At 45.1% G+C, this 27,213-nt stretch overlaps 1 protein-coding gene across 2 annotated transcripts in view; it reads left to right on the forward strand.

The window, feature by feature from the left end:
* Positions 1–3,651: 3,651 nt before the first annotated feature.
* PLA2G4A (phospholipase A2 group IVA) overlaps positions 3,652–27,213 on the forward strand; it is a 65,792-nt gene continuing 42,230 nt past the window's right edge. The window contains exons 1-4 of one of the 2 annotated variants that reach the window (XM_079314385.1): positions 3,652–3,707; positions 19,061–19,163; positions 19,323–19,461; positions 25,591–25,672. In XM_079314385.1, coding sequence (XP_079170511.1) covers positions 19,429–19,461; positions 25,591–25,672 — 115 coding nt within the window. In that variant the 5' untranslated portion in view covers positions 3,652–3,707; positions 19,061–19,163; positions 19,323–19,428. The other variant, XM_079314386.1, reaches the window with a different exon arrangement.

A 27,213-nucleotide genomic window follows, 5' to 3' on the forward strand; every position in this document is an offset into this window, starting at 1 on the left:
AGAATTATTATTTGTTTTTTATGTCACAGGGGAAATACTTTCATGTGGGAATGGGGTAGGTAGGGGCAGAAGTAAATTGGCTTGGAGGAAAAGCCATTTTTCTGCAGCCCTGATGTATCTGATAAATGGTCTTAAGGAGTAAAGTGGGAAAAAGGAATGCATTTACTCTGCCAGATGTCAATGGCAGAAGGCATCAGCTTGAAAATCCTGCATTAGGCAGAGCCCCAGCTAAGCCATGTCAGGATATGCAATGGATAAGAAAATGGCTATTTTGCACTAGGAGAAATCTTAATACCAAGTTTACAGTTCCCTCCCTCACCTCATGGTGCTATAGATAATGATTTTCACCACAGGAGGAGAGATATTTTATCTTGAAAAGAGCAAATGTCAGCCTTCCATGGAACACCTCATGTTTGTGAGCCTGATCAAAGAGTGATTTTTCTCTGTTGCATGGTGAAACGTCTGGAAGAAAATAGTGGGTTTGTATGAAGCATCTGACAAAATATCCCTTTTTGTTTACTTAGGAGCTGTTTGTCCTGCTATTCCCACTCTCTCTTTTCCATGGTTTGCCTGAAGCCATGCCCTGGAGGACACACTAAGAGGTCCCCTGTAATTTGGCATGGTTTTCCTTAAAGTTCTGCTTCAGGAGAGATCTCTGTGTGCTGGGTGACTCTCAAGGCTCTTTTTCACACCCTGTCATTGCCTTGCCGCAGCCCAGGGCTGGTTTCCAGTGCGGGGCAGCCGCAGGAAGGGAGGGAAGCCAAGGGGACAGCGAGAAGTCCGGGGGCTCTGGCAGCTCTGGACACACGGCAGGTGGGGCGAGGGACACTGCAGCAGGCAGCTCTTAGTGGGAGGAAATAGCCTGAAACTAGAAAAAACAAACCTCACATAAAAGACAAAGGGAAAGTGGTTTCTTAACCCGTTCCAAGGTTAGTTGGTGAGGCGCCCCGCAACACAGGACCTGCAGTGTGTGGGGGAAGAATGAGGGGTGGAGGCAGGCGGCTGCTAAACTACCTTTGTCACGGGGAAGAAAAATAAATCGTGAAATCCGACCCATAATTTTCTTAAAGAAACAGGATTAAGAGCAAAAATAATTCATAAAGTAACAAGAACGGTCACAATGTATAAAAAAAAGCTTTTTATTTCTCCTTGCGTCAACAAGAAGGGAAGAGGAATTTTTGACATTTAGTTACTCAGCTCCTTATCAGCTCCTTAGGAGTCTGAGTTGTTTCCTTGACCAGGGAGAAATCAGGGTTTTGATAATCAGAACAAACTCTGGGAGTTCTAATGGAAATACTGGAGTTCCCCTGTTTGCTGGGGGTTGTGTTTATTCCGGCGTTTGCTATCTGTAAAACCACAAAAACTATAACCAGAGTCCTCCCCTGGGAATCGTGCTTTGGAGAGATTTAAAATGCTGAGCAAGAGAGTCAGAGATAAAGGCTGGGTTTGCAATGCCCCCTCCTTGGCAGGGTTCAGGGGCAGCTGATCAGGAGCAGCACGTGGCTCCACACAAGTCTGTGGCTGGAGCAGGGCTGTGCCAGGGAGAAGGTGGAGCAGGATGACCCCCAGGAATGTGGCTCACACCTGCCCAGGGCACACCTGATCACCTCTGAGAGCTGAGAACTCTGCTTCTCCTGCTCAGCAGGGCATCTCTTGGGCACTTCAAATAAGAACATTTGGAGGAGTTAGAGCACAGACAAGGGGGTCAGACCTTCAGCCTTGGTGGTCAATCCCCAGTCAAAGGGGAAAGAGTAACTGACTCAATGAGAACAATTTTATTCATGCTTTTGTCATCTCTGCATGTCTCCAATCCTGAGTTCGTCTGACACATTTCAGAGTCCTTTCCTACCAAGAGACGAGGTGGTCTTCAGACAGTGGTTGACCGTGGAAAACAAAAGAGCCCAAATAATGGCACCATCGTGGATTCGCTGCATTTTTCTGGTTAATGTTCCCTCAAATGGCACATTGAGGATGTGGAGGAGGAGGCTGCCACATCAAACAGGCGCTTTCTGAGCTGGCAGTCCTAAGCTGGCTTTCTAAACATACACTTGCCCTTCTTTGTGACAGCACTTACAGGGCAGCTCTTCCCTACCCTGCGTTTTCCCCTCACAAATGAGACAGACCACTAAGTCATCAGTGGTGGCCAGAGAGGCTCAGCCCCTCACTGCATCACAGCAGGGGACCAGTAAGATAATGGAGAAAATGAGGTTTCTGCCTTGCTTTGGGAATGGCTTGCTGTCCTCTAATTATGGCTACTGCTTTGCCAGACACTTAACTTTGTTAATACAATGTGAATGCCACCTCTGTGCCCTTGGTTTGTAGAACAGTATCCTTTGGTTTGCTGCACTTTGAGGAGGTCTCGGTTGAGTCATTTAAGCCTTTTCCTCCACCCTTTATCTTTGCTTTCTTATGACCACATTTTTCAAAGAAGTGAGTCCCAATTTAGGCACTGAGTTTGTGCAAAGCCCCAGCGTAAAAATGGGTCTTTGGAAAGAGCTTGACGTCAACATTGAAGTGAAATTCAGTCTCATCTTTTGGTGTGTCTGGAGAACAACTGGCATCTTTGAGACGTGCCATATTAAGAGTGCAGGTTATGGGCAAGAAGCAGCTGAGGTTTGAGCCTGTCAGACTCTCCCACTGACTCATTGTGAACTCCAAAAGCCCAGGTGGGAAATACTTTTTAGGGTGTTAATCACAGGATCATAGACTAATGGAATAGTTTGGGTTGGAAGGGACCCTGAAATCCATCCAGTGCTACCCCCTGCCATGGGCAGGGACTCCTTCTACTATCCCAGGGTGCTCCAAGCCCCATCCAACCTGGCCTTGGACACTGCCAGGGATCCAGGGGCAGCCACACTCACAGGAACAATTATTTCTTAATCTAAATCTGCCCTCCTTCAGTTTGAGGCCACTCCCTGTTTAGCAGGAAACAATGCAGCAAATAACACAATACAATTTAGAGATAAAATTTCCAATTTCAGTTTATTTCAAAACACTTCAATTTTAAATCTATTAAAGCAAAACAGAAAAAAATGCGAATGAATGGAAGGGAATTCTGAGATCTTTAATCATTACAAAGGGTGAAAGTGACAGAGTTATCATTACTTTAAATTCCACTTTTTAGGTGGAAGTGCAAAGTGGACCAAAGGGGAGTGAGTGATCAAGCAACACCTTGGTGGACGTGGCTGAAGTTCACAGGGCACAGTCAACGCTGTTTCAACACCCATCCTTTCAAAACCAGGAGTCTCTAAGTCGAAGTGTTACACGTGCAAATGTTCACGAGGTACTTGCAGAGAACGAAAGTGTTTTCTGGTCACACCTGCTGAATTAAACACCTTGAGGGAGGCACATTTTCACAGTAACCGCCGCCGCGACAGCAAGGGATTTTTAAAGCGAGGGATATTTTAATGCAAATTCCATTTATTTGATTGGTATTTTCTGTCACACCGGCCGCTCGCTCCGGCTGCAGCGCCCAGAGCGACGGAGCCGCCGCAGCCCCGCCGCTGTCCCTGCACACAGCCGCTGTCCCCATCATGTCCCCTGTCCCCTCACACCCCGGTCCCTCTCACAGCTACTGTCCCTCACAGCCCGGCCGGCGCCCGGATCCTCCTTAAGAGGCGGTGGCGGCGCGGGCCCCTCCCCGCCCGGAGCGCGGAGTGCCCCGCGGCGGGAGCGGGAGCGGGACGCGCCCGGCGGAGCCCGGCACGGTAAGCGCGGGCTGGGAGCGGGGCTCACCGGGGCCGGGCGCGGCTGGAGCGGCCCTAGGGCGGGCGGGGAGCAGCGCCGGGGCTGGAGCCGCCCCCGCGGCGGGACAGGACGGTGCAGCCCGGGCCGGCGGAGCTGCCCGCGCTCCCTGCGCAGACACCCCCGGTGCGCCCGCCCCGCTCGCTGCGCGGAGAGGGTCCGAGAGGTACGGGGGGCAGCGCGGGGGAGCGGGCTGGGAGCGGGACCGCGGCTCCCGCACAGGTCCCGCAGCTCCATCCCAGCCGGGCCGGGGTGCGTGCCCGGCCCTTGTCCGGCGGCTGGCACTGACACCGGCACCGGCGGCCGTGCGAGCTGGGGGGAAGTGCGGCAGGGCGGCTGCAGAGGGAACATTTCGCAAAATGCATGCGAGAGCAGCTTATCTCTTGGGTCTGATTTGAGAGAAATACCTGTGCGAGTTCCTGGTCACGGCCTTTAGCAGGTTTTGGTTCATTTATATTGGTGTGATCACGGACCAAAATCACAGGAAGCCCATCTATCCCACTCTCTGCCCTGGACAGAGACACCTTCCACTATCCCAGGTTGCTCCGAGCCCCGTCCAGCCTGGCCGTGAGCGCCTGGTTTTAATGGGGCTCCCTGGGTTTCTTTGGGACCGGGCTCCCGCTTACAGGTGCAGCGTCACTTGCTCTGTCCTGCACCAGTGCAGAGATGCTGGCACCAGTTCCGTGCTGGTGCTCCCGCTGGGGAGCTGCTGGGGCTGTGTGACCCCTGCCCAGAGCTTGTCCACAGGCAGCTTGTGCCTTTGCTTTTGGGGAAAATCCCTTCGGCTGCCTGAACTGCTGAGTGTGGAATTTCCCATGTGGATGATGGGATGCAAACTCCCGGTGAAAGCTCCAGCCCCGAGGGAGGAGCAGTGGCGTGAGTAGGATCTGTGACTGCAGTGGATGTTCCTGGCAGAAGATGCTGTTCTGCACTTCAGCGGGGTGAAAGGCACGTGAAGCTACTGATGCAGTGGATGAGCTGCTTTGTGGTTACCAAGAGTTGTTCAGCCTGCTGAGCAAGATTCAAGACAGAAAGCATGAATCTAAAACTCGTGTGCTTATATTATTTTCTTTTCATTAGCGAGAGGTTTTCACTAACAAGATAAGAGATAAATGCTCTTCCAGCACTGTTGTCTCCCCAAATCTTCACTTTCTGCACTCTCGTGTTCCCCTATGGCATTGATCCATAACAAAAAAAAAAAAAAATGCAATTATTGATTTATGCTTGAATCATGTAAATTAATCTTTTATTGCATGGCCAGTCAATCTGCGCCGGAAAAACACCCGTTTGGCTCTTGGCACCAAGTGCTGTTTATGACTTGTTTTTCTTAAAAAAATTAGAAAAAAAGCCAAAAAAAAAAAAAAAAGAGGAAGAAAGAACAGTTATCCAATGCTGCTGCGTCACTGGGGTTACATACTTGATTTCATCTTAACTTGAATACGTTTCACTGAACATTGTTCTAGTGACTATAATTTTCATGGCACTTTGAATAGGTTACTTTTGCCAGTTGGCCTAAACCAGCTAGAGTGGGAAATATTTCAGGTTTTGCTATGGTTTTTCCCTTCAGTTCATGAATGTTCATCCTACAAAGGGGAAAAATCATGAGCATGGGGGTGAACACTGAGTATTTCCCTCAGAGGTATTCCTGCAAAGCCATTGAGCAAACTTCACTGACACTTTGGATAACCTCAGTTCTTCCTGACAGTGCCAAGGGCTGAACCCAGTGTAATGCAGAAATGACTTTCTGGGTGCACACTGCTGCTGCAATAATGGGAATGGCTCTTTTGGAGTGTTTGAATTGATGTGCAATATTCAGGGATGTGGCAATTCGGAGACTTCCATGTAGGTTGGAACAGGACAGTGTTGGCAGTGGAACTGGAGACTTGGGAACTGTGAATTCAATTCACATGAAGTTAATTAAATGGCTTGGGATGGAAAATATCAGGGATAACAGCAAGTAGCATCCAGAGAATGAGGTGTTCAAGTATATAAAAACTGACTACAAAATATGAGAAAAACTTGGTTTTCCATGGAAAATTTCTGGCTCAAGAGGTAAAAGCTCAGAGTATGGTATGGCCTGTGGTGTATGTGGAGTTGAGAGATTAAATTCCAATTTATTTTTACTTGACACACAACACTATCCTCTGTATCAAGGAAGGGGAGTGGCATTCCTTGAGGGAGCAAAACTCAGTTCTTAACTAATTGTTTAATTGACATTGATGGGCAAGAATGTGTCAAAAATATTGGTGTCTTACAGTGTGGAAGTGATTTAAGCAATAAAAGCAGGTCCTTCCCTACAGCTGTGGTTCAGCTAGGGATTCAGCTTCCAGTGAAAGCCTGGGGGCCCCTCATGAGACACACTTATAAACTGAGTATGTAACTGGTCTGGCTTTATTTCATTCATCCTTTCTAAACAGAAGCTCCACATATTTGTGGAAGAATTTGTCTTTGATTTGATGAGCAGGGGCAGCAGGATCTTGCTGTGAGGTGATGAACTCTTGTCTGGGTTTGCTGTGGCACTGTGATATAACTGTGTCTTTCTCAGTAGTCTGAAAAACAAATCCCAGAACCTGCCTTGGTAATGGAAATTACCTCATCCCTGCCCTAGGTTATAATAACGTGATGTAGTAACAGAATACTTTCAAAAGAATTCTTCCTTTTTTAAAAGAAGAAAAAAAATCAGCCCCTCACCACCTTGGTATTCAGACTTTCCTGAGGGTTTTCATTCAGTGTTTACCTCAGAGAGATGACCCAAATTTCCTGACTGTACCAATTTCCAGTAGCCTGTGTGTCAACGTCTGGGGCAGAGTTACTCAGTCTATGAGGCAGGGATGGGAGGTGGGCTTTAGACAGGGGAAAGTGGTCCCCAAAGCAGGACCAAACTAAGCATCCAAAGCTTCCAATACTTTCTTTTATTTTTTAAACAGGTTATGGGGAAAGCAAAAGAAACCCATGAACATTTAAATTTTACTTCAATGAAAAATATTGTGCCGATACTGCAAGTGAGAATTAATGGACATTTTTTTGGAAATATCAATTAGTTCTCCAGCTTGAACACATAGTGGAGGTGTCCAAGACCAGTTGGAAAGGACTTGGAGCAGCCTGGGATGGTGGAAGGTGTCCCTGTGCATGGCAAGGGTGGAACTGGATGGACTTTAAGGTCCCTTCCAACCCCAATCACTCTGGGCTTCTGTGGTATTATACAGAATGACACAGTTCCTGTAAAAAATAAGCCCACAGGGTTGGTGAGAGGAAAGTATCAGCCATATATTGATAGATGTACAGATTTGATTAATTTTCTCACAGGTTCATTATGGGCTGTCAGCAGTGGTGCTTCCTCAGCCTGTGCTGGTCCTGTCTTGGCTGACAGTATAGCCAGGGCACACAGACACTGCAGCTTTTCTCACACAATGTTTTCCTTTCCCTTGTGGGGATGACACTTCCATCTCAGCTCACACTTTTGCTGCGTGCTGGTAATTCCAAGACTCTCAGCACGTGTAGGGAAGGATGTTTTTGGGATCTGGACTGACAAACAGCCAGAGTAGGAGTCAGTGTGGGAGTGTCCCAGACTCTTTAAGTGACCCCTGGAGGAAAAACTGGTGCTTCCATAATAAAGTCCATGTGATTCCAACAGATATCCCTCAGAGCACAAAGATGATGTGCTGGGAGTGCCCTCTGCTCTGTGCAAGGGGCAGAGTCTCTGGGGCTGGTGTCAGAGCTGGAGTGCCTGTGATGTCTCTGAGCTTTGGGCTGCTGTCCAGGCTGCACAGCTCTGCTGGCAAACCCTCTTAAATTGTGATCTTTTATCTCCTTCCAGATGAGTGGTAGCACTGGGTAATTTGTAGAGAAGGATACAGAGCTGCTTTTGCTCCTGATAACAACATTACTTCAGCTTAGGATGCTGAAAGTATATTTTTCAAAATACAGCTAAGTCTGCAAACAAAAATCCTTGTCTTTCCATCTTTCCAGCTGCCCTAAATATGCAAGTTTAGGAAGGAGACACAAAATACTGGGTCAAAAGCTTCCACATACACAAGTTCTCAACTATTTGAGTTGTATCAGTCACATCTGTGTTTTTTTGTGGTTATCTGATAGTAAAGCTGTTGAACTGACTCATCTTTGATACTCATCTGATATTTTCCTTAGAATGATTTCAGCATAAATCAGTAAAACTCTAATTTCTTTTTCTATTAGTATTATCAGTGCTCATATCCTTTGCCAAGATGTATAGGAATGTGCACTTCTACAATAAATTATCCTTTTATATTTACTGGGATTATAAAGGTCCTCATTTATGCACACACAGAGATAATAATCTGTAGAAATGTCTATTTCTTGCAGTAAGTGGCAGTCCCAGCTCCCAAGGGATTGCATTTTATTACACATGCATGAAGGACAGGACTGATAAATGGAATTGATGGAGTGAGAATTGTATGCACTTGTTCAGGCTGTCTCCTCCCATCTGCTCCATGGCCTTGGCCAGACCATTAAATGAAAAGATTTGGCTTTGCAGGTTTGGTGTGAAGTTACTTTTGATTTGGTGGTGCTGCCCCTCCCTCCCATTACCATGTCTGTTTCTCAAGGGTAGAGATTATAAATAGGATTTAGTTACTAAAACTGTGTTTCTCATGCATTTGACTTATTACACTGTCAAGTGAATGCTAAAAACAAATGGCCTCAAGCAGAGGTTTCATTCTGCCCCATCTCAGGGTAAAGCAACCAGCAGCTGTGGATGATTGCACTGAACAGGGAGCAGTGCTGGCTGTGGCATGCACCATCACTTTGCATGCTCCATCCCAAAAACTGTGCCTTTGGACCTCGCATGCAAAACTGGAGCTCTATGCAAAGCCAGCAGCTGCTGCCTGATCTGGCAGTCCTGGAAGAAACAACATAAAACTACATTTTGGGGAGAGGGTGGTTGTAGACCTGTGGAATGTGACTAAATAGAAACTTTCTGGTTGGATCCGCTTTTGTTTTGTTTTTCAAAACTAGCTTGTAATGGAGAATTTTAAAAGACTTTTGAGGCATATCTGTTCTTTAATTTGATCAATGTGGGTGTGTGTTTAAGTGAACGTTGCAATAGTGGTCATCTCTTGTCCTGCACAGTTTCTATGAAATACAGAACTAACCATTCATGTGTTGCTGTTCTGTTGGAATTCTTCTCCTCTTTAATCCAAGCCAAATAGATAATGAGTTTCTAACCATAGCACTGATTGTAACACTCCTTTATTTCCTGATAAAGGCAAGACTCTGTCATTTTCATAAACCTGGTGGTTTTGGACTGTTGTATTGTGAAGAAAATATAGTTTTCCCCATGTAACCAAAGCCCTACAGCTGACGTAAGGACAGTGCTGGTGAGAAACCTGACACAGATGGGAACAGGATCTAAGAGGAGGGTGCTGGGAAGCAGGTCCTGGCTTTCCCTAAATCCAGAGTATTTTTATGAGTGTGTTTGTTTCAGTGATGATCCTGTCAGACTCCCTGCTTTCCCCAGGCACTGTAAGGTTCCTGTAGGGAGCTGCTGTGAAGCCTGTGCTGCTGGTAATGAGAACCAGTTCTTTGCTAATAGCAAAGCCTGCCAACATCTTGCATTTCTCTGGCATTTTCCATTTGGAATAGCACATGTCCACACAGGCTTTCTTAGTGAGTGATTACATTCAGATGGGACATGCTTCCAAGTGTTATTTTTCTCTCTAAACTTAAATTCCTTTTTCCAAGAAGCCCAAATTCATTAATGCAGTGTGCTATTCAATAAGCTCTTCAGCTCCCCTGTGGCCTGAAGAATGCAGGTTAAATTTTTTTAAGGGTATTTTTGATATAGAGAATATGATAGTGGATATTAGGAAGAAGTCCTTCCCTGTGAGGGTGGGAAGGCCCAGGCACAGGGTGCCCAGGGAAGCTGTGGCTGCCCCATCCCTGGTAGTGTCCAGGCCAGTTTGAACAGAGTTTGGAGCCACCTGGGATAGTGGAAGATTCCCCTGCCCATGGCACAGGACTTTAAGGCCACTTCAAACCTTCTGTGATTCTGTGAAATTAAAATCTTCTGAGGCATTAAGTCAAATCTGAATCAAAATCACCATCTGAAAGAAATGGTGTGGGTAGGGCAAGATTGTTCTCCCCCAGCTGAGTGTGACCTTTCCTGGCCACTCACTGCCTGTTTTCATTTTGACTATAAATGGGGTTAAACTCTCCCTCAAAAAGTTTTGTTTAAACTGATGTAGTTCTCTTCTGGCAATTTTGTGCTTTGACAAATTGACATTTTCTTTATAAAAAGTCTTGAAAGGTGCTTGAACACCTGCACTATGTAATCTCTGCCTCTAATGTGTCAGTCATTTCCCTTTCACCACAGAGCCAACACATCCATGGGTGTTTAATATGCTGAGAGAGAGTTTGAGTTGGCAAGGGAGATAGTAAGCCCTCAGTGTCTTAAGAAATAGTTAAATTAGAAGTTTAGGTAGTTTGGTAAGAGAGTAGTCATAGTTCATTTAAGTTTCCTGAACCAATCCTCTGTGCCTCAGAGAGGAGTATGAAAGTCCCCCTTGTGTCCCAGATTTTGCAAAGCTCTTTTAACAAGGGGATATGTAAATTTGGGGTTTCTTCCTCCCTTTGATTGCTGTCCTTTTACTTTTGAAGTCAGTGTTTGTGGCTCCTTAGCGACTGAAGTTATTGTGTCACACTCCTGAAGGCCATGTTTAAGTTGCTGTATTTTTATGGGTTTTGTTACTTCCGTGGATTTTTCTGCTTTGTGTAACCACTGATGGAATTAACTTCCTGGTACTAGTAGAATCACATAACTGTAAAGAGAAATGTTGTTTTCTTTTTCTTTTTTTTTTTTTTTGCTCATGATAGGGAAGATTTTCCAATAATTGTATAAAAATCTATCTCCAAAGCTTTAGTTGGGAATGTTGGGCATTCATTTGTAGTGGCTTCAGTCCTTCCCTTCATCCTCTCAGGGCTTCACTGTGTGTCTGTGTGGGTAACAGTTACCTAAAAATGAAGTGGCACTTAATTCAAAGCTTTCTTCCTAAATCAGCACTTCCCTGTGGGTGGGACGAGAGGGTGATGCCTGGAAAGGCTGACCTGGAACAGAGACTGGGCAGAGTAAAAGGAATAAAATAGGTATTTATTGAAAGGATCCACCTTGGGCAGTGCAAGAGCCTGGCTGGGGCTATACCCAAATCAAATCCAAGATAGATCCTGGTCACGAGTTTTTAACTTTTATAAGTTTTGGTTCATCTGCATGTTGGGGTCAATTGTCCAACCACAGCCCCAGGCCATGAAGTCTCAGCCCCCTGGCTTGCCCCCTTCCCTTCACCATTGTTTCTGCTTTTTGGGTACAGTTTGTCCTTGGTTCTCAAGCTGGAAAAGGATTGTTTTGTCTAACTACCCTGTGAAGAAAATTTTCTAACGCCTAACATGAATTTTCAGAGTTACACACCAAGCAGCAGAGAATCTGAAAAATATAAAAGCTAAAACCCAAGTCATCATTTCCCCCCTTTAAAGCCCATCCCAATCCAAACCAGTCTGACATTGTATTTAACAGCTGAGATCCAGGGCTGAAGGTCTGCTTGGCCAGAGGCTTGGCAGTGTGGAACCAGGTGGGATTTGCTCCAGGTCTGGCTTTGCTCAGCGGCCAAGGGTTGGATACAAGACAAAGATCACTGTTATGGAAGTACTTAATCTCTCATCTCAAAAATGTAATATGTGTTGGGCATGTCTATGTTTGACTTTGTGTCTGTGTGTTAAACATATATTTATGTTACTTACTCAGATCCCAGCTTGTCAATACCCATGAAATATTTCCATATAAATTTTACTCTCAGCATTTAAAGAGGCTGAAAAATGTCAGCATCAGAAATTTGTTCATCACTACTTTTACTAGAAAGTCCAGACAGATTTCCTTGAGTCACTCCAACTTTGTCATGCTTTTAGTGCTATGACCATAGAGACCAAAGGAAGTGCTGCACAATTGTCCCCTTGGCTGCAGACGGTGACCAGGAGCTCATGTTTGCAGTGAGGATCCCAAAACCAGAAAGTTGAGTCACATAGTGCAGACATGACGAGCGGGAGATGACAAAACACACCTTGTGCGTGCAGCCCTTCCTCCAGCCTGGCAGTGCCAGCAGCCTTTACCAAAATGCCAGGAAATCCCCAAAACTGATACCAATTCAACTAAAAAGGAACGAAAAAGATACTGAAAGGAAACACTGACCTTAGTTCAGCTAAATTTGTTTTACATGCACTATCTAACCAGAAGCTAGCTGTTAAATTTTACCAGCTCATTCCATTTTTAGCTGTTTTTGTTGGGTTTTTGTGTGAAGCCGCTGCAAAACTGTAGTGCAGGACTGTTGAAGCCTGAGTGCATCAGGCACCTTTGTGTGTTGAATTCTTCCCCCCAAACCCCATGAACACTTAAATAAAAGCTTATTCTAGAGGTTTTGTTTTTAAACCATTCCTGCTTTACAGCAGGGAAGCAAAAGAAGGGGAATGAAGGTGTGGATAAGTTAAAGGTATGTACAAACCCAACCCTCATGATTTTAATAGAATCTTCAAAAGGCGTTGGCCCAGAAATACTTAGGAGTTGGCTGAGCTCAGTGCTGTCCCCAGGGGACAGGGATGGATTTGTAATGAGATTTTTGGAGGCTGATTCTAGAGCTCTAAATCATGCAGCAACAGTTCTTTCAGTGGTGCCAGTGAGGCTTCTGGAAGGGGGATCCTGAGGTTTTGGCAGGAAGCAGCTCTTGACCACAGCACAGCAGAGCAAGTGGAAAGTTTTGCCAATGCTTCAGGTAAGAAAGAAATGCAGGGGAGGTTTTTTTCCCTTCCTTTCCCCCTTCACATGAGCTTTAAAAGAATATAGTCAACAAAATGCTCTGCCCAGTCAGGTGTTGCAGTTGAGATGTCTATCATTTAATTTTAGGAGTTCTTGCATAAGTGTTTGCATTCCTGGCAAGACTTTGGAAGCTGCCACTGGCAATGAGTTTTTCCATTTCAGAGAGCCTGGCTCTGAGTACTTGGGGCACCAAATATCTCAAAATTCAAAAGTGAACCTTAAGCTGGGCTTCCAAAAGTGAAAATACCCTTAAACAAATAACTGTCAAACATCCTTGGAAGTGTCCAAGCCCAGGTTGGATGGGGCTTGGAGCAGCCTGGGATAGTGGGAGGTGTCCCTGGCCATGGCAAGGGGTGGCACTGCATGAGCTTTAAGGTCCCTTCCAACCCACATCATTCCAGGGTTATATGATGGAAAGTTTATTTGTGGAATAACTAGGCTCCAAATTCCTATGGTATAGAAATGTTAGGCATCTTTCCATCTGGTTTTCCTAATTGCACTGTGCCCATAGTAAATTACCTGCAGAGATGATCTTGAAATGACACAAATAATAGGTGGACCTGAGTAGTGCATTCTAATTGTTTTAGATCTAAATACTAATAATTCTTTTTCGTGGATCTTCCGTCAGATTTTTCACATTCCTCTTTGTTTCTTGGCTTTCTTGCTGGAAAACAAGTGAGCTGCTTCCCACAAAAGCCTGACCCACGCAGTGGGGATTACTGGTCAGCTGCCTGAGGTTTCTTGACCAGTTTTGAGACTCTGCCATCTAAACTCTCTTCCTTGTGGCTTTGATTTCTGTAGCAAGGGATAGTCATTGTTGCCGTTTTTGAAAAGTACTCTTGGCATCTCTCAGCTGAGTTTGTTGTTTCCTCTCAAGGCTGTTTCTTATTTTCAGTGCAGTTTCACTTGAAGTGAAACATGATGTTGAAGAACAGTTATTTAAAGGTATTAACTCAAGGAGATCTTTCATTCCTTGGATAAGTGAACTTCTTACTTTGAATTTGCTCAGTTCCACTTTGAAATCTTGTTGTGAGTTAGCCATACAGTGAGTTCACATATGGTGACATGGGTTTTTCTCATAACCTCACAGGCTGTTGAAGTGAGTGGTTCTTGTTAAGTTTCCTTTGCGTAAGCAGGATAATTGTAACATAAACCGTTGTGCCCTGAATCAGTTGTCTCTTCCTCAGGCCTGCAGATGCTGTCTGTGGGGAAACTACAGCACTTGTCTGGCTTTTCAGTCCAGGGAAATTCCATAGCCAGTGTGACACAGGTGTGGGTATTCAGGCAGAGATCCTTCTTGAATATTCCTGCTGGGGTGGCCATTCCTTCCAGAATGTTAGATAGGGAGACTGTTTTGAATCCAGCCTAATTCAAGTTTATTTGATGCCCCTGACTCACCAATTCTTGCCTCCTGTAACATGGAGTGTGCTCATGGCTTGATAATTTTGTAACTCCTGTCTTCCTCACTTTTGGCCTCTAAAGTAGCCTTCAGCACTAGAAGAGGTGAAACTTAGCACTGGTGGTGATTGTTGGGACTTTTCCAGAGTTTCAGCCCTGCTAGAGTGTTCACAGCCCTTCTTCCACTGTTGCTGTGTCACCCATACTTTCAGTAATTGATTGTAGGCCAACAAGTCATCTTTAAAAAAAGATTCACTATCTTTTCGTCTATTACCTCCCCTGTAGCAGGAAGTCAAATCTAAAAATCTCCTCTCTAGCTGTGCTGTGTCAACTTCCTTGACAAGCTTCACCCCACAGTGTCCTCCAAAAATGTGGCATAAAGGTTGAATTTTTGCCCTTTGGCTCAGAATCCTTCCTCCCACCCGTGCTTCCTTAGCAAGGCATGGGGAGAGCAGTCATAGATAACTGCAGAATCATTGGGGTTGGAAAAGGCCTGTGTCCAATCCCCACCTTGTCACCAGCCCAGAGCAGTTCCTTGGACACCTCCAGGGATAGGGATTCCCCTGTGGGCAGTCTGTTCCAATGCTGACAAGCTTTTCCATGAAGAATGTCCAACCTCACAGCTCGAGGCCATTCCCTCTCATCCTGTCCCTGTTCTCTGTGTGCAGAGTCCAGCCCTCCCAGCTGTCCCCTCCTGTCAGGGAGCTGTGCACAGCCAGAATGTCCCCCTGAGCCTCCTTTTCTCCAAGCTGAGCCCCTTCCCCAGCTCCTTCAGCTGCTCCTGGGGCTCCAGCTCCATTCCCTTCCCTGGACATGCTCCAGCCCCTCAAGGTCTCTCTGGCCATGAGAGCCCAGAACTGGACTCAGCACTCAAAGTCCTCAGCTGTGACACCAGAGCTGGGACAGCCCAGGAGCCATTGGCCTCTGGTCCACCTGGGCACACCTGGACTCATTTTTAAGTTCTGTCCCAACACCCTCAAAGCCTCTCCCAGCTTTCCAGCCACTCTTCCCCTCAGCCTGGAGCTGCAGGGGGCTGGGGTGACCCAAGGCCAGGACTCAGCACTTGTCCTTGTTGACCCTCATCCCTTTGGTTGTGGCCCATGGGTCTCCTTGGCACATCAGCAGCCCATCTACTTTTCCATTTGTGGTGGAAGTGGAGTGATGGGTGCTCTACATGGAGTCAGAGGTAATCCTTCCTCCTTGTGTGGGAAGCCCTAAATTAAGAAATAACATTACAGTGACTTTCCAGGATGCTAGTAACAGAGTATTTGTTATTTCTGTTATACAATCACAGGATCAATCTAACCAAATAAAATGCTGTAATCTGATTTGATAGAAATGGAGGGTGACATTCATACAAAAAGCTTGAGTCATTACTTAGCTTATTCTTTGCCTCTTTCTATTCTCCTAATAGATTGAAAGTTAATGACTGTGCTGGTGAGTCACACTTTTTATTTTAAAACTGTTTGTGTCTTTAATTTTTGAAAAAGAATTGGACAGCTTAATATAAACAACTCCCTCTAATGATTTTTCTTACACTCGTGAGGACGTATTCTGGTGATGATATTTATATTGTGCTGTGTTTACTCATTTTCAGAGCTTTTCCACTCAGTGAGACTAACTCCAGAGTAAGCTTGTGCTCAGCATGGGAAAAATCTCATTATTCTTCTTATCTTTTGGCATATCCTGTACAACTGAGTTATCTGTAGGAATGTTCTGATAATGAAAATGTTCCAGTAATAATTTCTGTCTGTGTGTGTAGCTTCTTTTTGTGAGTTACTCTGTTATAATTTGTCTTCCAAGACAATAATCCCTTCTCTACTTAAGTCTGTCACCTCAAGTGAGTATGAGCTGATATCACAGAAGACTCTTGACTCAAGGAGTGACCCAGCTATCCACTGATAGCTTGGTACTGATGGCTTCTGAAACTGTGCCTAGCAATGACACCCTTGTCTTGACACAAGTAGAGTTCACTTTTGGGTGAAAGTGAGATTTAGGCACTTAGGGAAAGGCTGGCTCTCCATGACAGGGCCAGGCTAAACTCTGGCCTGTTTGCTGTGTAATTTGTAAATTTGGACATTGACCAATAAAAAAATCAGAGAATCAGAGGGTCATGGAATGGTTTGGGTTGGAAGGGACTTTAATGCCCATCCAGTTCCACCCTCTGCCCTGGGCAGGGATTCTTTCCCAGGTTACTCCAAGCCCTGTCCATCCTGGGCTTGGATACTTCAAGGGATCCAGGGGCAGCCACAGCATCTCTGGGCACCCTGTGCCACCCTCACAGGGGAGAGTATCTTCTGTATGTCAAACCTAAATTTTCCCTCAGTCAGTTTGAAGCCATTCCCCCTTGTTGTGTCACTACAATTCCTGATGCAGTGTGCTCCTCTGGCTTCTCTGTAGGCCCTTTCACATCCTGAAAGGCTGCTGAGAGGTCTCCACATAACCCTCTGTTCTCCAGTTAACTTAATGTCTTCTTTGATTACCTATCATATACAGTTACACAGTCTGGCCAGCTGTTTTTCCTTTAGGAGGGAATGCTGTCAGCCCCAGCAACAACACAGTCACAGAGGGTGTGATACCACCAGGGAAACAAAACAATCTGTGTTGGTGATATCAGAGTGTCCTTGAAGATGTGCTTAGAGGCACTGCTTCCCTGCATCTGCCAGGGGTGGGGTTCACCAACTCCAGCTAAAGAGCAGGGCTTTGTATGTGCTTGTGATACAGCCCTGAGTTAGCTGTGATCAGCCTGGGGGAGAGGAGGCTGGGGCAGAGCTCACTGGGGGCTGCAGCTCCTCCCAAGGACCAGCTCCAGTCCCTGCTCCCTGTGACCAGGGACAGGACCAGGGAGCTGGGCTAGAGGAAGGCTTTCCTGGATACCAGGAAAAGCTTCTTCTCCCAGAGGGTGTTTGGAGCTGAACAGGCTCCACTGGGAATGGGCACAGCCCCGAGGCTGCCAGAGCTCCAGGAGAGTTTGGACAGCACTGCCAGGGATGCACAGGGTGGGATTGCTGGGGTGTTTGTGCAGGGACAGGGTTGGACTGGATGGTCCTTCGGGATTCCTTCCCACTCAGGACATTCTGTGATTCCATGAAGACTTTTCTGTTAGGCTGTGTGGGATGGACTGTGTGTTGGGGAAGTGTTAAGCAAGACAATTTTGGGATCACAGCTCTGTTTGCTGCAGATGTTGGCAGTAAACATTCTTCAATACTTTCTTCATGGCTCTTGATGAGTGTAATCAGGATTTCCTGGTAGTGCTGTATTTGGCTCCTCTAAAATTTTTAGATCTAGAAATCTCTTTGTGTGCTTTACCCAAACTCCATGGGTTATGTAGTGTGAGATTCCAGAGGGTGTAATTAACTGATTTGAATTAAATCCATTAAGTATTCAAGTCACTTAAACATCTTTCTCTTGAGATGTCTTGCTGGCTCTGGGAAGAGCACGGATAGCTGTCCCTCTGCCAGTCCTACAATGGGACCTGTGCTTGTCACATCCTGAGAGGCTCTGACTAGCACAGCAAGCCAGGAGCTGCATTTGGAGCAGCATGGCATGGGCAGGGCTGGGCTGGGGCCGTGTGTGAGCTCTCCCTGCTCCCTGTCCCTGCCGGGGTTGTGCCTGTTGCCCGCTCTCTGTGCGGGTGTCGGATGCAGCCGCTGATGACGTGCTTGCATTTTTGTCCATCTGCACCATCCTTGCCTCATCCAGCATGGAGGGCAGATGGTGCTTGGGGACTCGTCCTGGCCCCAGTTAAAGAGATTGTTGTCTGCAGCGCCACGAATGTGCTTCCTGCAGATGTTGAAATGAGGTGGGGGTTATAAAGGAGAGAGAGATGATCTCATGTCTGAAATTTTAAGGGATCATCTGGGGAGCTGGCGCTCTGCCTTTCGGATGCAGGACATTAACTTGAACCAGGCTTTTTGTCCTGGGTCTAACCTATTCTCTTATTTCCCAGACAGAGCAGTATCCTTGGCTTGGTTTTGTGTATCCTCTCAAAGTAAGCGTGGTAGTTGGCTGTGCACTTAGGGGAAATGAGTATTTTCTGGTTTTACAAATTTCCTCTCCGTTACGTGATTGGATAGCTCGTGCTCTTCCCTTTCCTGGAGTGCCTTCTAAGATGGCAGTATTCCTCCAGAAATTATGTAACTGGGAAGGTTTACCATGGTTCTCCAATGTTGAAGTCTTTTTTATTCATACTTCCTCAGATAAAAATGAATAAATAAACCCAGGGTGATTCCAAGCCTCAAACTATTGTTAGGGCTGACAGGAAAGGGCGGTCAGGCATGACCAGGGGAGTGATGGAATCACTGTCTCTGGGACAGAAGACGTGTTGGATATGGTGCTTTGGGACATGTTCTGTGATGGACCTGGCAGTGCTGGATTAATAGTTGGACTTGATGATCTTGGAGGGCTTATCAAGCCTTAATGATTCAGTGATTAAAGAAAGACATTGTAATGTTCTAGTGATGATAATTAAACTAATTTTTTATTGTGTTACCTTCATATAGTTGCTCAAGAGCAAAGGTTTAGGAGTGACATAAATCATCATTTAGGGTTTATCCTGCTGTTTCAGAATTTAGCATTAGGAATCATTCCCTTGAGACCAAACCCCACGTGGTGCTTCACTTCTTTTCACTTCAAAATTTCTGCTGATGGTTCAGGTCTGACTATGGTCCAGCTGGATCTGAGAACTGAGAACAGTTCCCAGGGTTTTTTAGAGATGCAGAAAAGAATAACCTCTGTTGCTTTGATGGTTGAAAACAGTTGTGACTTTGAAGGCCTCTGATGGCCCCTGATCTTCACAGAGTGCTCAGAAAGGAGTGGCCTGTGGAGAGCCTGTAGAAGAGCCATGAAGTCCTGGTTTACAGTTTGCCCCTCCAAGCCTCTGGAGCATCCCCTGACAGCCAGGGTTGGCTGGGAGGTCACATACAGCTCCAGCAGCTGGAATTCCCTCCCTGGATTTACAGAGGGCAGTATTGCTGCTCCTGCAGAGCTTGTAATCATAAGTAGGATTGTAATGCATGGAAGAATAAATACTACAATATATTTATGGGATAAATGTAATTCCTCTCTTCATTTGTTTGTCTGTAGAGCTGCTAGAAGCACTGGGATGACTGGAATTTAAGATACTTGATCCCTGCTCTTACCCTGAGGTAGAGGAAATAAGTGCAAGAAATTTCTCCAGCTCAGGCAAGTAAATACCTATATCTCCACAGCTTATGTGAAATTAAGTTCTTGGTAAAAAAATGAATTGTGGAAACCTTCCTAACGAGTAGAAACTCATTTGCTCTGTAAAATACAATTTAAAAGGAACAGATTAATTTTAATTATATCTTTTTATTTTATTTATTAGTTGAAGGACCTTTAATACGGAACTCTGCTCTGAGAAAAGGGGAAGCCTCTCCTGTGTGGGACTGAAATAGATATTTGGCAGTTGCCTAGAATAAACTAAGGCAAAAATGTCTATCATAGATCCTTATCAACACATTGTGGTAAGTAGCACTGAATCTTATATATGTATCATCTACTCTGATATACACTGTCTTGTATAATGACTTCCCTGCTGGAAATTACTCTAAATAAGCACATAACATTGGAGTTGTTACTATTTCCTTCAATAAATGGTAGATGTGTCTATCTTTCTTCTTTACAGTGCAGTTTGGGGGGGAGGGGGGTTGTACTCTTTTCATTAGTATGAATGAAGGGATAAGTTGACAATTTGGGATATTTAGATCTGAAACTGGTGTGTATCACTAATGTTGGTTAGAGAATCCTCAAAATACATCATGCAAACTCTGAGTAAGATGATCTGTGCCACTCAGCAGCACACTGTACCCCTGCTGCCTTCCTCCTGCTTTATTCCAGTGTTCTGCTGCATCCTTGTCCCAGCTATCAAACCCTTGGGGTGGCAGTGAGCCAGTCAATCCTGCTGAATGAGAGAAAAACGGTTCAATAAAAACAAGACAAAAAATTCTTAGGGAGAAATCATTCCCTGTGAGGAATGTGGGGAGGCCCTAGCACAGGGTGCCCAGAGAAGCTGTGGCTGCCCCTGGATCCCTGGAAGTGTCCAAGGCTGGGCTGGGCTGGGCTTGGAGCAACCTGGGCTAGTGGAAGGTGTCCCTGCCCATGGCAGAGGGTGGCACTGGATGAGCTTTAAGGTCCCTTCCAACCCAAACCATTCTGAGATGGCATGGAAGGGTTAGAAAATCCATCCTGTGCTGTTGGAGCTGGCCCAGGGGAGGGTGAGCTCAGCCCATGGAAGTGTAGAAGTAGGAACAAGGGAAGGAGGAGGGAGATGGGAGCAGAACTGCCCTTTGTGGGGTGAGCCTGTGGCTCAGCAGCCTCTGAATGCAGCTGTGCTGGAAGGGAGTTTCCAAAGCAAACACTGGAATGGCAATTCCTGCCCAAGCCAAATCTGGAGCCACACTGGGTATGTTCCTATCAGGGGCTTCTTGTAACAGCACCAGGCTGACAGCAGCAACAGTGAGGTGTCCCCAGAGATAGCTGCCAACACTTGTCAGTGTTTTACTTTTACATGGCTAAAAATACTCCCTGTGCTTCCTAGAAGTGATCTCTTATCAACCCTGTGGTTTGTGCCCCATGCACTCACATCCTCCACACCAGTGTACAGCCAGCAGATGTCAAACTGGCTTTTACTGCCTCTCCAGTCCTGTGAACTGCTGGGAGGGATGACAAACTTCAGGGTGATGTCTGTGTTAAAACAATACTGACTGAATTCCTTTCAGCATCGGTGCCCTCTTCTGGATGGATTGCTTGGAATGATCTGTACCTGTATGGGAGAGGTCTCTGAGGCACTCAGTTTTATTTTATTAAATCACTTACTTAAAAGGACTTTTTGATACCAATTATCAACAAAATGGAGCTGTCCTACAGATAGATATAATGAATAAAAAAGTGTGTATAGTAAATGTAGTTAGAGCTCCCTGGGAATGCTGAACTGTTGCTGTGGGAATGTTGCTAATTTCAGAATCAACACTCTTTGTGCAAGAGCTGATCTTTTAATTGCTTGGCAAGTGAAGGGAAATCTTTGAAGTTTTTGAATTTGAAAACTGAAGTCTTGTGGAAAGTTTTACAGAAATGTTGAACAGGCATGGGCAGCAGGCTCACATCATTGCAAAAATCTTGGATTTAAATGATATTTAGCATTAAATTACTCAAAAGGATTCTGCATTTTTCAGAAGTCCTTGTTCTGACTGTTGTGTGTTTTCTGATCTTTTTTTTTCCTCATTTTATGAAAGACTCTGAGGTATAAATTAAGATGTTCAGAAAGCTGCCACAGGTGCAGACAGAAGTTACTATTCAAAAAATGCAAAGAATTAAAGTATGTAATACAGCTTCATTTACTTTGATAAAGTAAATATTATAACAAGGATAAATATTATAACAAGGGAAAAAAGCACTTGTGTGTGGGCACAAATGTTTGTCTTAATTATAATACCCTGTGAAAGAAGAGCATGGACTCAATGAAAATAAATTACTTAAGTAAACAGGCAGATATTTTCTTTTGTCCAGCCCCATTATTGGGAAGTAAACCCATTTAATTCTTGTGCAGTCTGCCTGTGCCAGAGCTTCCTGCCTGGCACAGAGAGTGGCAGTGTCCTGGTGGAGCCCTGCTCTGTGACTCAGCATTCTGGAATATGACAGGTGTGATACTGAGCCCATGCAAATCCCTGCTCTGGAAGGGTGGCAGGCACAGCGAGATGTGGGGCTGTGTCCCAGCCCATGGTGGGAAGGGGGTGGGTGGTTCTGTGCTCACAAATGCAGGGGCATCTAAAAGAGAGCAAAGCAGATAATTAGGGAAATTCTGCTGAGGGGATGGAAAGCACTCAAAGGTGAGAAAGGAGCAAAGGAGGGAGAGCTGAGGTGTGAAAACAGGAGATGCTGTGCAGTCACTGGAAACCTTGTGGATTGAACACTGCCCACCCAAGTCTCCATAACTCAGAAAACCCATATTCAGACAAGGCATGGTAAAAACTTTTTGGTATTTCACCTTTTCTCTCTACATTTATGGAGAAAGAAGATGTGAAATGAAACACATGTGTAAAGTGAGATCACTTTGGACGGTGTATTTAATTTTTTTAAATCCATAGAGTCCCACAATGGATTGAGTTGGATGGGACCTTAAAGCCCATCCCACCTCACTGCCATGAGCAGGGACACCTTGCACTGGAGTTAATTGTGAGCTTTTGAAATTTGTAACCTGTCCAAGATTTTTAAAGGAATGTAGATGTTGCTCCTCTCAGTGTTGCAACGTTTAAGTGATTTATTTACCATCATCTGTTTTTCAGAAGTACTTGAGGAATTTGTACAGATTGTTATCAAGATTTAAGGTGAACATAAGTCACTTGAGAAAATGCAGCTTAGTCATCTAAACTAGCAAGGTCTGGATTTGTAAAGGCATTTGGAATCAATTCATTTCTCATGGTGTTTTCAGGGGCCTTCTTCAGAATTCTTAAATTAAAAGCTAAAATAAAAAATAAAGCTAATTAAAAAATGCTTCAGAAATGTGGACATTTAGGCCTTTTGATCTCCTTAGAAACTGGACCCTAAGTGGAAAATTGCCCTAATTTCCACCTGCACTTAATTTGTACAAAAAACATTTATTTTGGTGTAAGAAGAGATCTAGACTTTTGAAATTCCTGTGTGTATCTGTGTATTTATTTTTTTTTTTTTTACTAAGAGGGAGATTGTTTATTTCAGTAGTGGCAAGTTTCCTCCAAGTGTATGACTATGGCCAGATATTAATAACTGTGTATAATTGTAATCTTCAGTGTGTTTTTTTTGGGTGAGGCACAGGGAAGAAGACACTGCTTTTCTTTTGCCAGGCCTCTGTGTTCTCACATGCCTTTCAGAGGATCCCAGTCTTAAACCAGACTTAATTTTCTTGGCATGATGGAATGACGTGATTTGCTACTTAAGTCAATAAAAAGCAATTTTTGTGAAGGCATTAGTAAAACAGTTATCAACTTATAATAGAAATAATGGTGATCTCTGTGCTGCTAGGAAGAGAGCAAACTGGTAAGTGGTGGTTTGGTCTTGCTTTGATGGTAGGCATATGAGTTTAGACATATGGGAGGTGCAAGCAAATTACTTTACAGAGTGCTTGTTCTCAGGGAGTGTCATGTAGTACCCCCTTTGTCCAGTCAGAACTGTGGGGTATCACAATTGCACATAAATTTCACCTATCAGCTGAGAACTAAACCCAGCACACCCATGTCCCATCCCTGTCACTTAATTATAACTCCACTGTTAAAAGCTCAGTGATCTCTGATTTGTGGTCGAGGACAAGCTCTTTCTTGACAGCTGAGGAAAAGGAGGAGGGTAGTGTGTTTGTACTTTGGGCTGTTTTCTTAATTACAAGGTTGTATATGACAAAGGAAATGCTTCAGTCTATGGTGAAGAAACTGAGGCCAGTTGTGAAACCAACTTCACCAATCTGGCAGACTTAGGAGATAATATAGTAGGAAGATGATAAAGCAGCTTTGAGCGTTTTCAGACAGCAAACTGAAAACAGGGGGCAGCAAGAGTTGGTGATTCCTGGAGAGTCACAGCTTGTAAAGTTCTTGGGGCAGGGTAAATGACAGAGCTGGGGTGACTTCACACAGCTGTGTTGTCCCAGCCCTTCCCAGTTACCCATGAAAATCCCCATTTACCCCACCGTGGAGGAAAACTCTGGACTTCTTTTTGCCCTGTGGCAGAAGCAGAAATTTGTTCAGGGAGATGTCACATCCTCCTTCCTGTTGATCCATCTTGTAATCTGCAGTGCAGAAGGTGATGGATATCACTCAGCCATTGGGATGTCAGCCCATGGAGGGCTGTTAAATAGGTGTTGCTTCCTAGGAACTCTGGGCTCCCACAGCTGAACCCTCTCTGCTGGGTCTGACGCTTCTGAGGTGAGCAACATCCCACTGGGAGTATTGGGAAGAGTCTGAATTCCCCTTCTCCTGTGGTTGCTGAAGCACTTACTGTGCCATGGCAGTTTCAGTGCAGCACAGCTGGCATTGCCACAGTTTCCCCCACGTGCTCCCTTGGTCGTGGATCCAGATAGTTCCTATGGCTGCCAGGGGAAAATTCCAGAGCCAGGCAGAGTCCTGGCCAGAGCCTCCCACAGCTGAGTGCAGCCAGATAAAGCTGATAAACTCGGTGTCTGGGGCAGGCAGTGGCTGCAGTGAAGTCACCCCTTGCACTGCTGTGGGTGTTTTCCCTGGAGCCTTTGCCATGGGATGTGGCCGTGCCTTTGCACACCCCAGGCTTCTGCAGGAGTTGTGTTGGTACTGCTGGAGGTGCTTCTTAATGACTCCTGACTCAAATGCCCCTTAAGCACTCACAAGTCATTCTGCTGTCTTAGGAAGATTAGTTTTAACTTTCTTTTTTTCTTTTTTTTTTTTTTTTTGAGAAAATGGTGTGTAGCATCTAAGATACTAAGTTTTTTCTTTATTCACATGAGAGGGATCCAGTTTAGCTCAGGTCTCTGGGTGTGAGCTGTACACACAAAATAAGAAGGCTTGGCTAAAAAAAAAAAAAAAAGGAAGTATCCAGATGAAAAAATAGCAGGAAAGCACCAGGCAGAGGCTGAATAAGCATGTCCCATAGCACGGGTATTGTCTATAATTTTAAATTAATTTCAGTGAATTTCCTGATGGTGGCCTTCTCCATGATTGTTGTGGTCCCAGGGACTGATAGGCTGTGTTTATTTTAATGTACTTCACAAGGTTGGTGGGTAGTTAGGAAAAGATAGAAAATATACAGATCCTGACTTTAATACCTCATATTTCCTCCCAGTTTTGTGTCCCTGAAAAGCCAGTATTGGCTGCCCTGCAGTTGACACTGGTCATTCTCAATAGTATTCAGCAGGTTGGTCAAACTCAGGGCTATGTAGATAAAACAACATATCAACAGCTGAGTCAATATCCTCTTTTACTTTTTGTTTCTTAATTTCACATCTTTTCCCACTTCCCTAGTTTGTTGAGGACACACTTGCTCCTAGGGCAGGCAGCTCCTGCTGTGTGTTTGGGCTTTGCAGGAAAGGGAACCTCCAGAATGTGCATGAATGTGCTGGTGGCTGTTTTAACAGCTTGCTTTGCACCTTCCTTACATTGTCTTGAGGCTGCCTTCACGCTGAATATTGATGTGTACTAGAAGGTACAGCACTAACTCTACCCCTTGTGTGTGCAGTGTGCATTTATCTGCTCCAGAACACAGACTTTGAAGTAATTCCTGCCATTCTTTTTAGCAGGGGAAGGCAATTACTAAGACGAGCTGTAAAACACTGTTTTTATTCTTCCCTTGCCGTACCCAGTGGTTCCTGCCTGACTAAATGCCTTGGAGCAGGTTCTGTGGTGAGGGGGAGTGTTGTTGGTTGAGATTAGCAGGTGTGGCTGCAGGAAAATCCAGCAGCCCCAGTGCAAGTAGCTCTTGGTAAAGCTCCAGGGTGCAGTTCAGCTTTAGGATGCTCTATCCAGTATGAGTTTCCCTTACGTTTTGACTGGGTGATTTCTCTCTCTGTTTTTGTACAAAATGAAACTTTATTTTGATAGATAAGTTTTTTGTTTTTTTTTTTGGTTCTGGAGTTTAATCAGCTCTCACTCTCTGACTTTCAGGTGGAACACCAGTACTCACACATATTCACTGTGACAGTAAGGAAAGCCACAAATGTCACCAAAGGAGCCATTGGTGACATGCGTGAGTATTGCTCTTTCTGTTTTGCCCTTTCTGTTTTGCCTTCCTTCTGTGAGCCTGTTGCCGTGGGCAGGGGGAGATGTGACTCATTAAATGGTGCATTAAATGGTTGTTAGTGGGCTGGAGCTGGTTTCTGTGTGTCTTGCTAAAGCAGGGGCAGTGTCCCCGTGTCACTGCTCACTCTCACTCGGAGAGCAGATCTGCCGCTGCTTTCCATTGATCAGAAGGGCTGAGTGAGTTGTAAATGATTTGCTTACAAGCCAGCAACACCTACAATTAGCTTTTTGGCTCCCTCAGAAGTGCTGTGTGAGTGCAGTGAAACTGGAAATTGCTGCCGCCTCATAGGGCTGTGGTTTGGTGGGGGGAAAAAGCCTAGAGCTCTGCTGAGTCAGTGCAGAAAGCAGAAAAAATGTAAGCCATTTAAAAAAAAACAAAACACTCAAATGGGTCAGCAGATGTTGTGGTGGAGAGATGGATGACACCAGCACTTCTTCCTCTTTCTGGGAGGCTGCTGAGCCTCTGGACTTTGCAGCTGAACAGGAAGCCACTAGGAAGAACAACTCTGCTCTGATCTTAAGGAGGGAAGAGAGAGAATATATTGGCCAAATCTGCAAAAAGAATATTCCTGCTTCCTTGGCTCTGTCTGCTTTGGTGCCAGGCCATCCCTCCCTTTCCCTGTGCTTCCCAAGTCTTGCAAGCTGGGGCAGGGAGGATGAGTGTGACTGTTGTCTCCTGCTCTCCCATCCAGCTGACTGGACATACAAGTGTTTCCCAACTCCTGGAAACTGCTTTTGGGTCAAACTCTGACCCAGAGCTTTGCTTCAGAGGATTTTCATAATTGAAATCTACTGATGATGCTAAATTTGCAGGAGGGTTACTTGAGAGGGAGATGTTCAACAGCCACAAGTACAAGGGAAGAGAGGGGAGCCCTGGCAAAGGGGAAAAGAGGGAATTGGGGGGTCTATCTTCCTGTGGAGTAAGGGGAAGGAGCACACAGAGAAGATGCAGTGATTTTTGTGTGTGTATACAGATATTTATAATTTCATATATATGGTGGTCTTTAGATAAGAAGAGCTCAGGAAAAGTGCTGGAAGGGTGGAATAAGGAGCCCATGAGTTTGTGTGTGTAAGATGAGTTAAATGGAAAGACACAGGTTCTGCAGTGGGTCACAGGCATCTGTCCTGAGACAGTTTGGGCAACATGGGCAGGGAAAAAAGGGAGGCTGAAGTGGGGACCCCATGATATGATATTAAAGGGAGTACGGAAAGGGTGACACAAGACAGAAGATCGTAGCAACCAGAGCAAATATGGGTGACCTATAATATAAACTTAAAATATTATCCATTAATGTAATTCCTTGAAAAAAATCCTCTTATCTTAACAAGTCATCAAAATAAAGAAGCTGCTCAGAAAGAACATTTTATTTTGATAAAACCTGCCGGAGTTATGCTGTAGGGTCACTGAAACCTGCTTGGCTTCTTGTCTGAGGCAACTGCCAGCTCAGTAGCCTGAGGCACCCCTAGTCTGTGGCATCTCTGGGTGAG

The sequence above is a fragment of the Erithacus rubecula genome (genome assembly GCF_903797595.1).
Source record: "Erithacus rubecula genome assembly, chromosome: 10".
Taxonomy (NCBI): Eukaryota; Metazoa; Chordata; class Aves; order Passeriformes; family Muscicapidae; genus Erithacus; species Erithacus rubecula.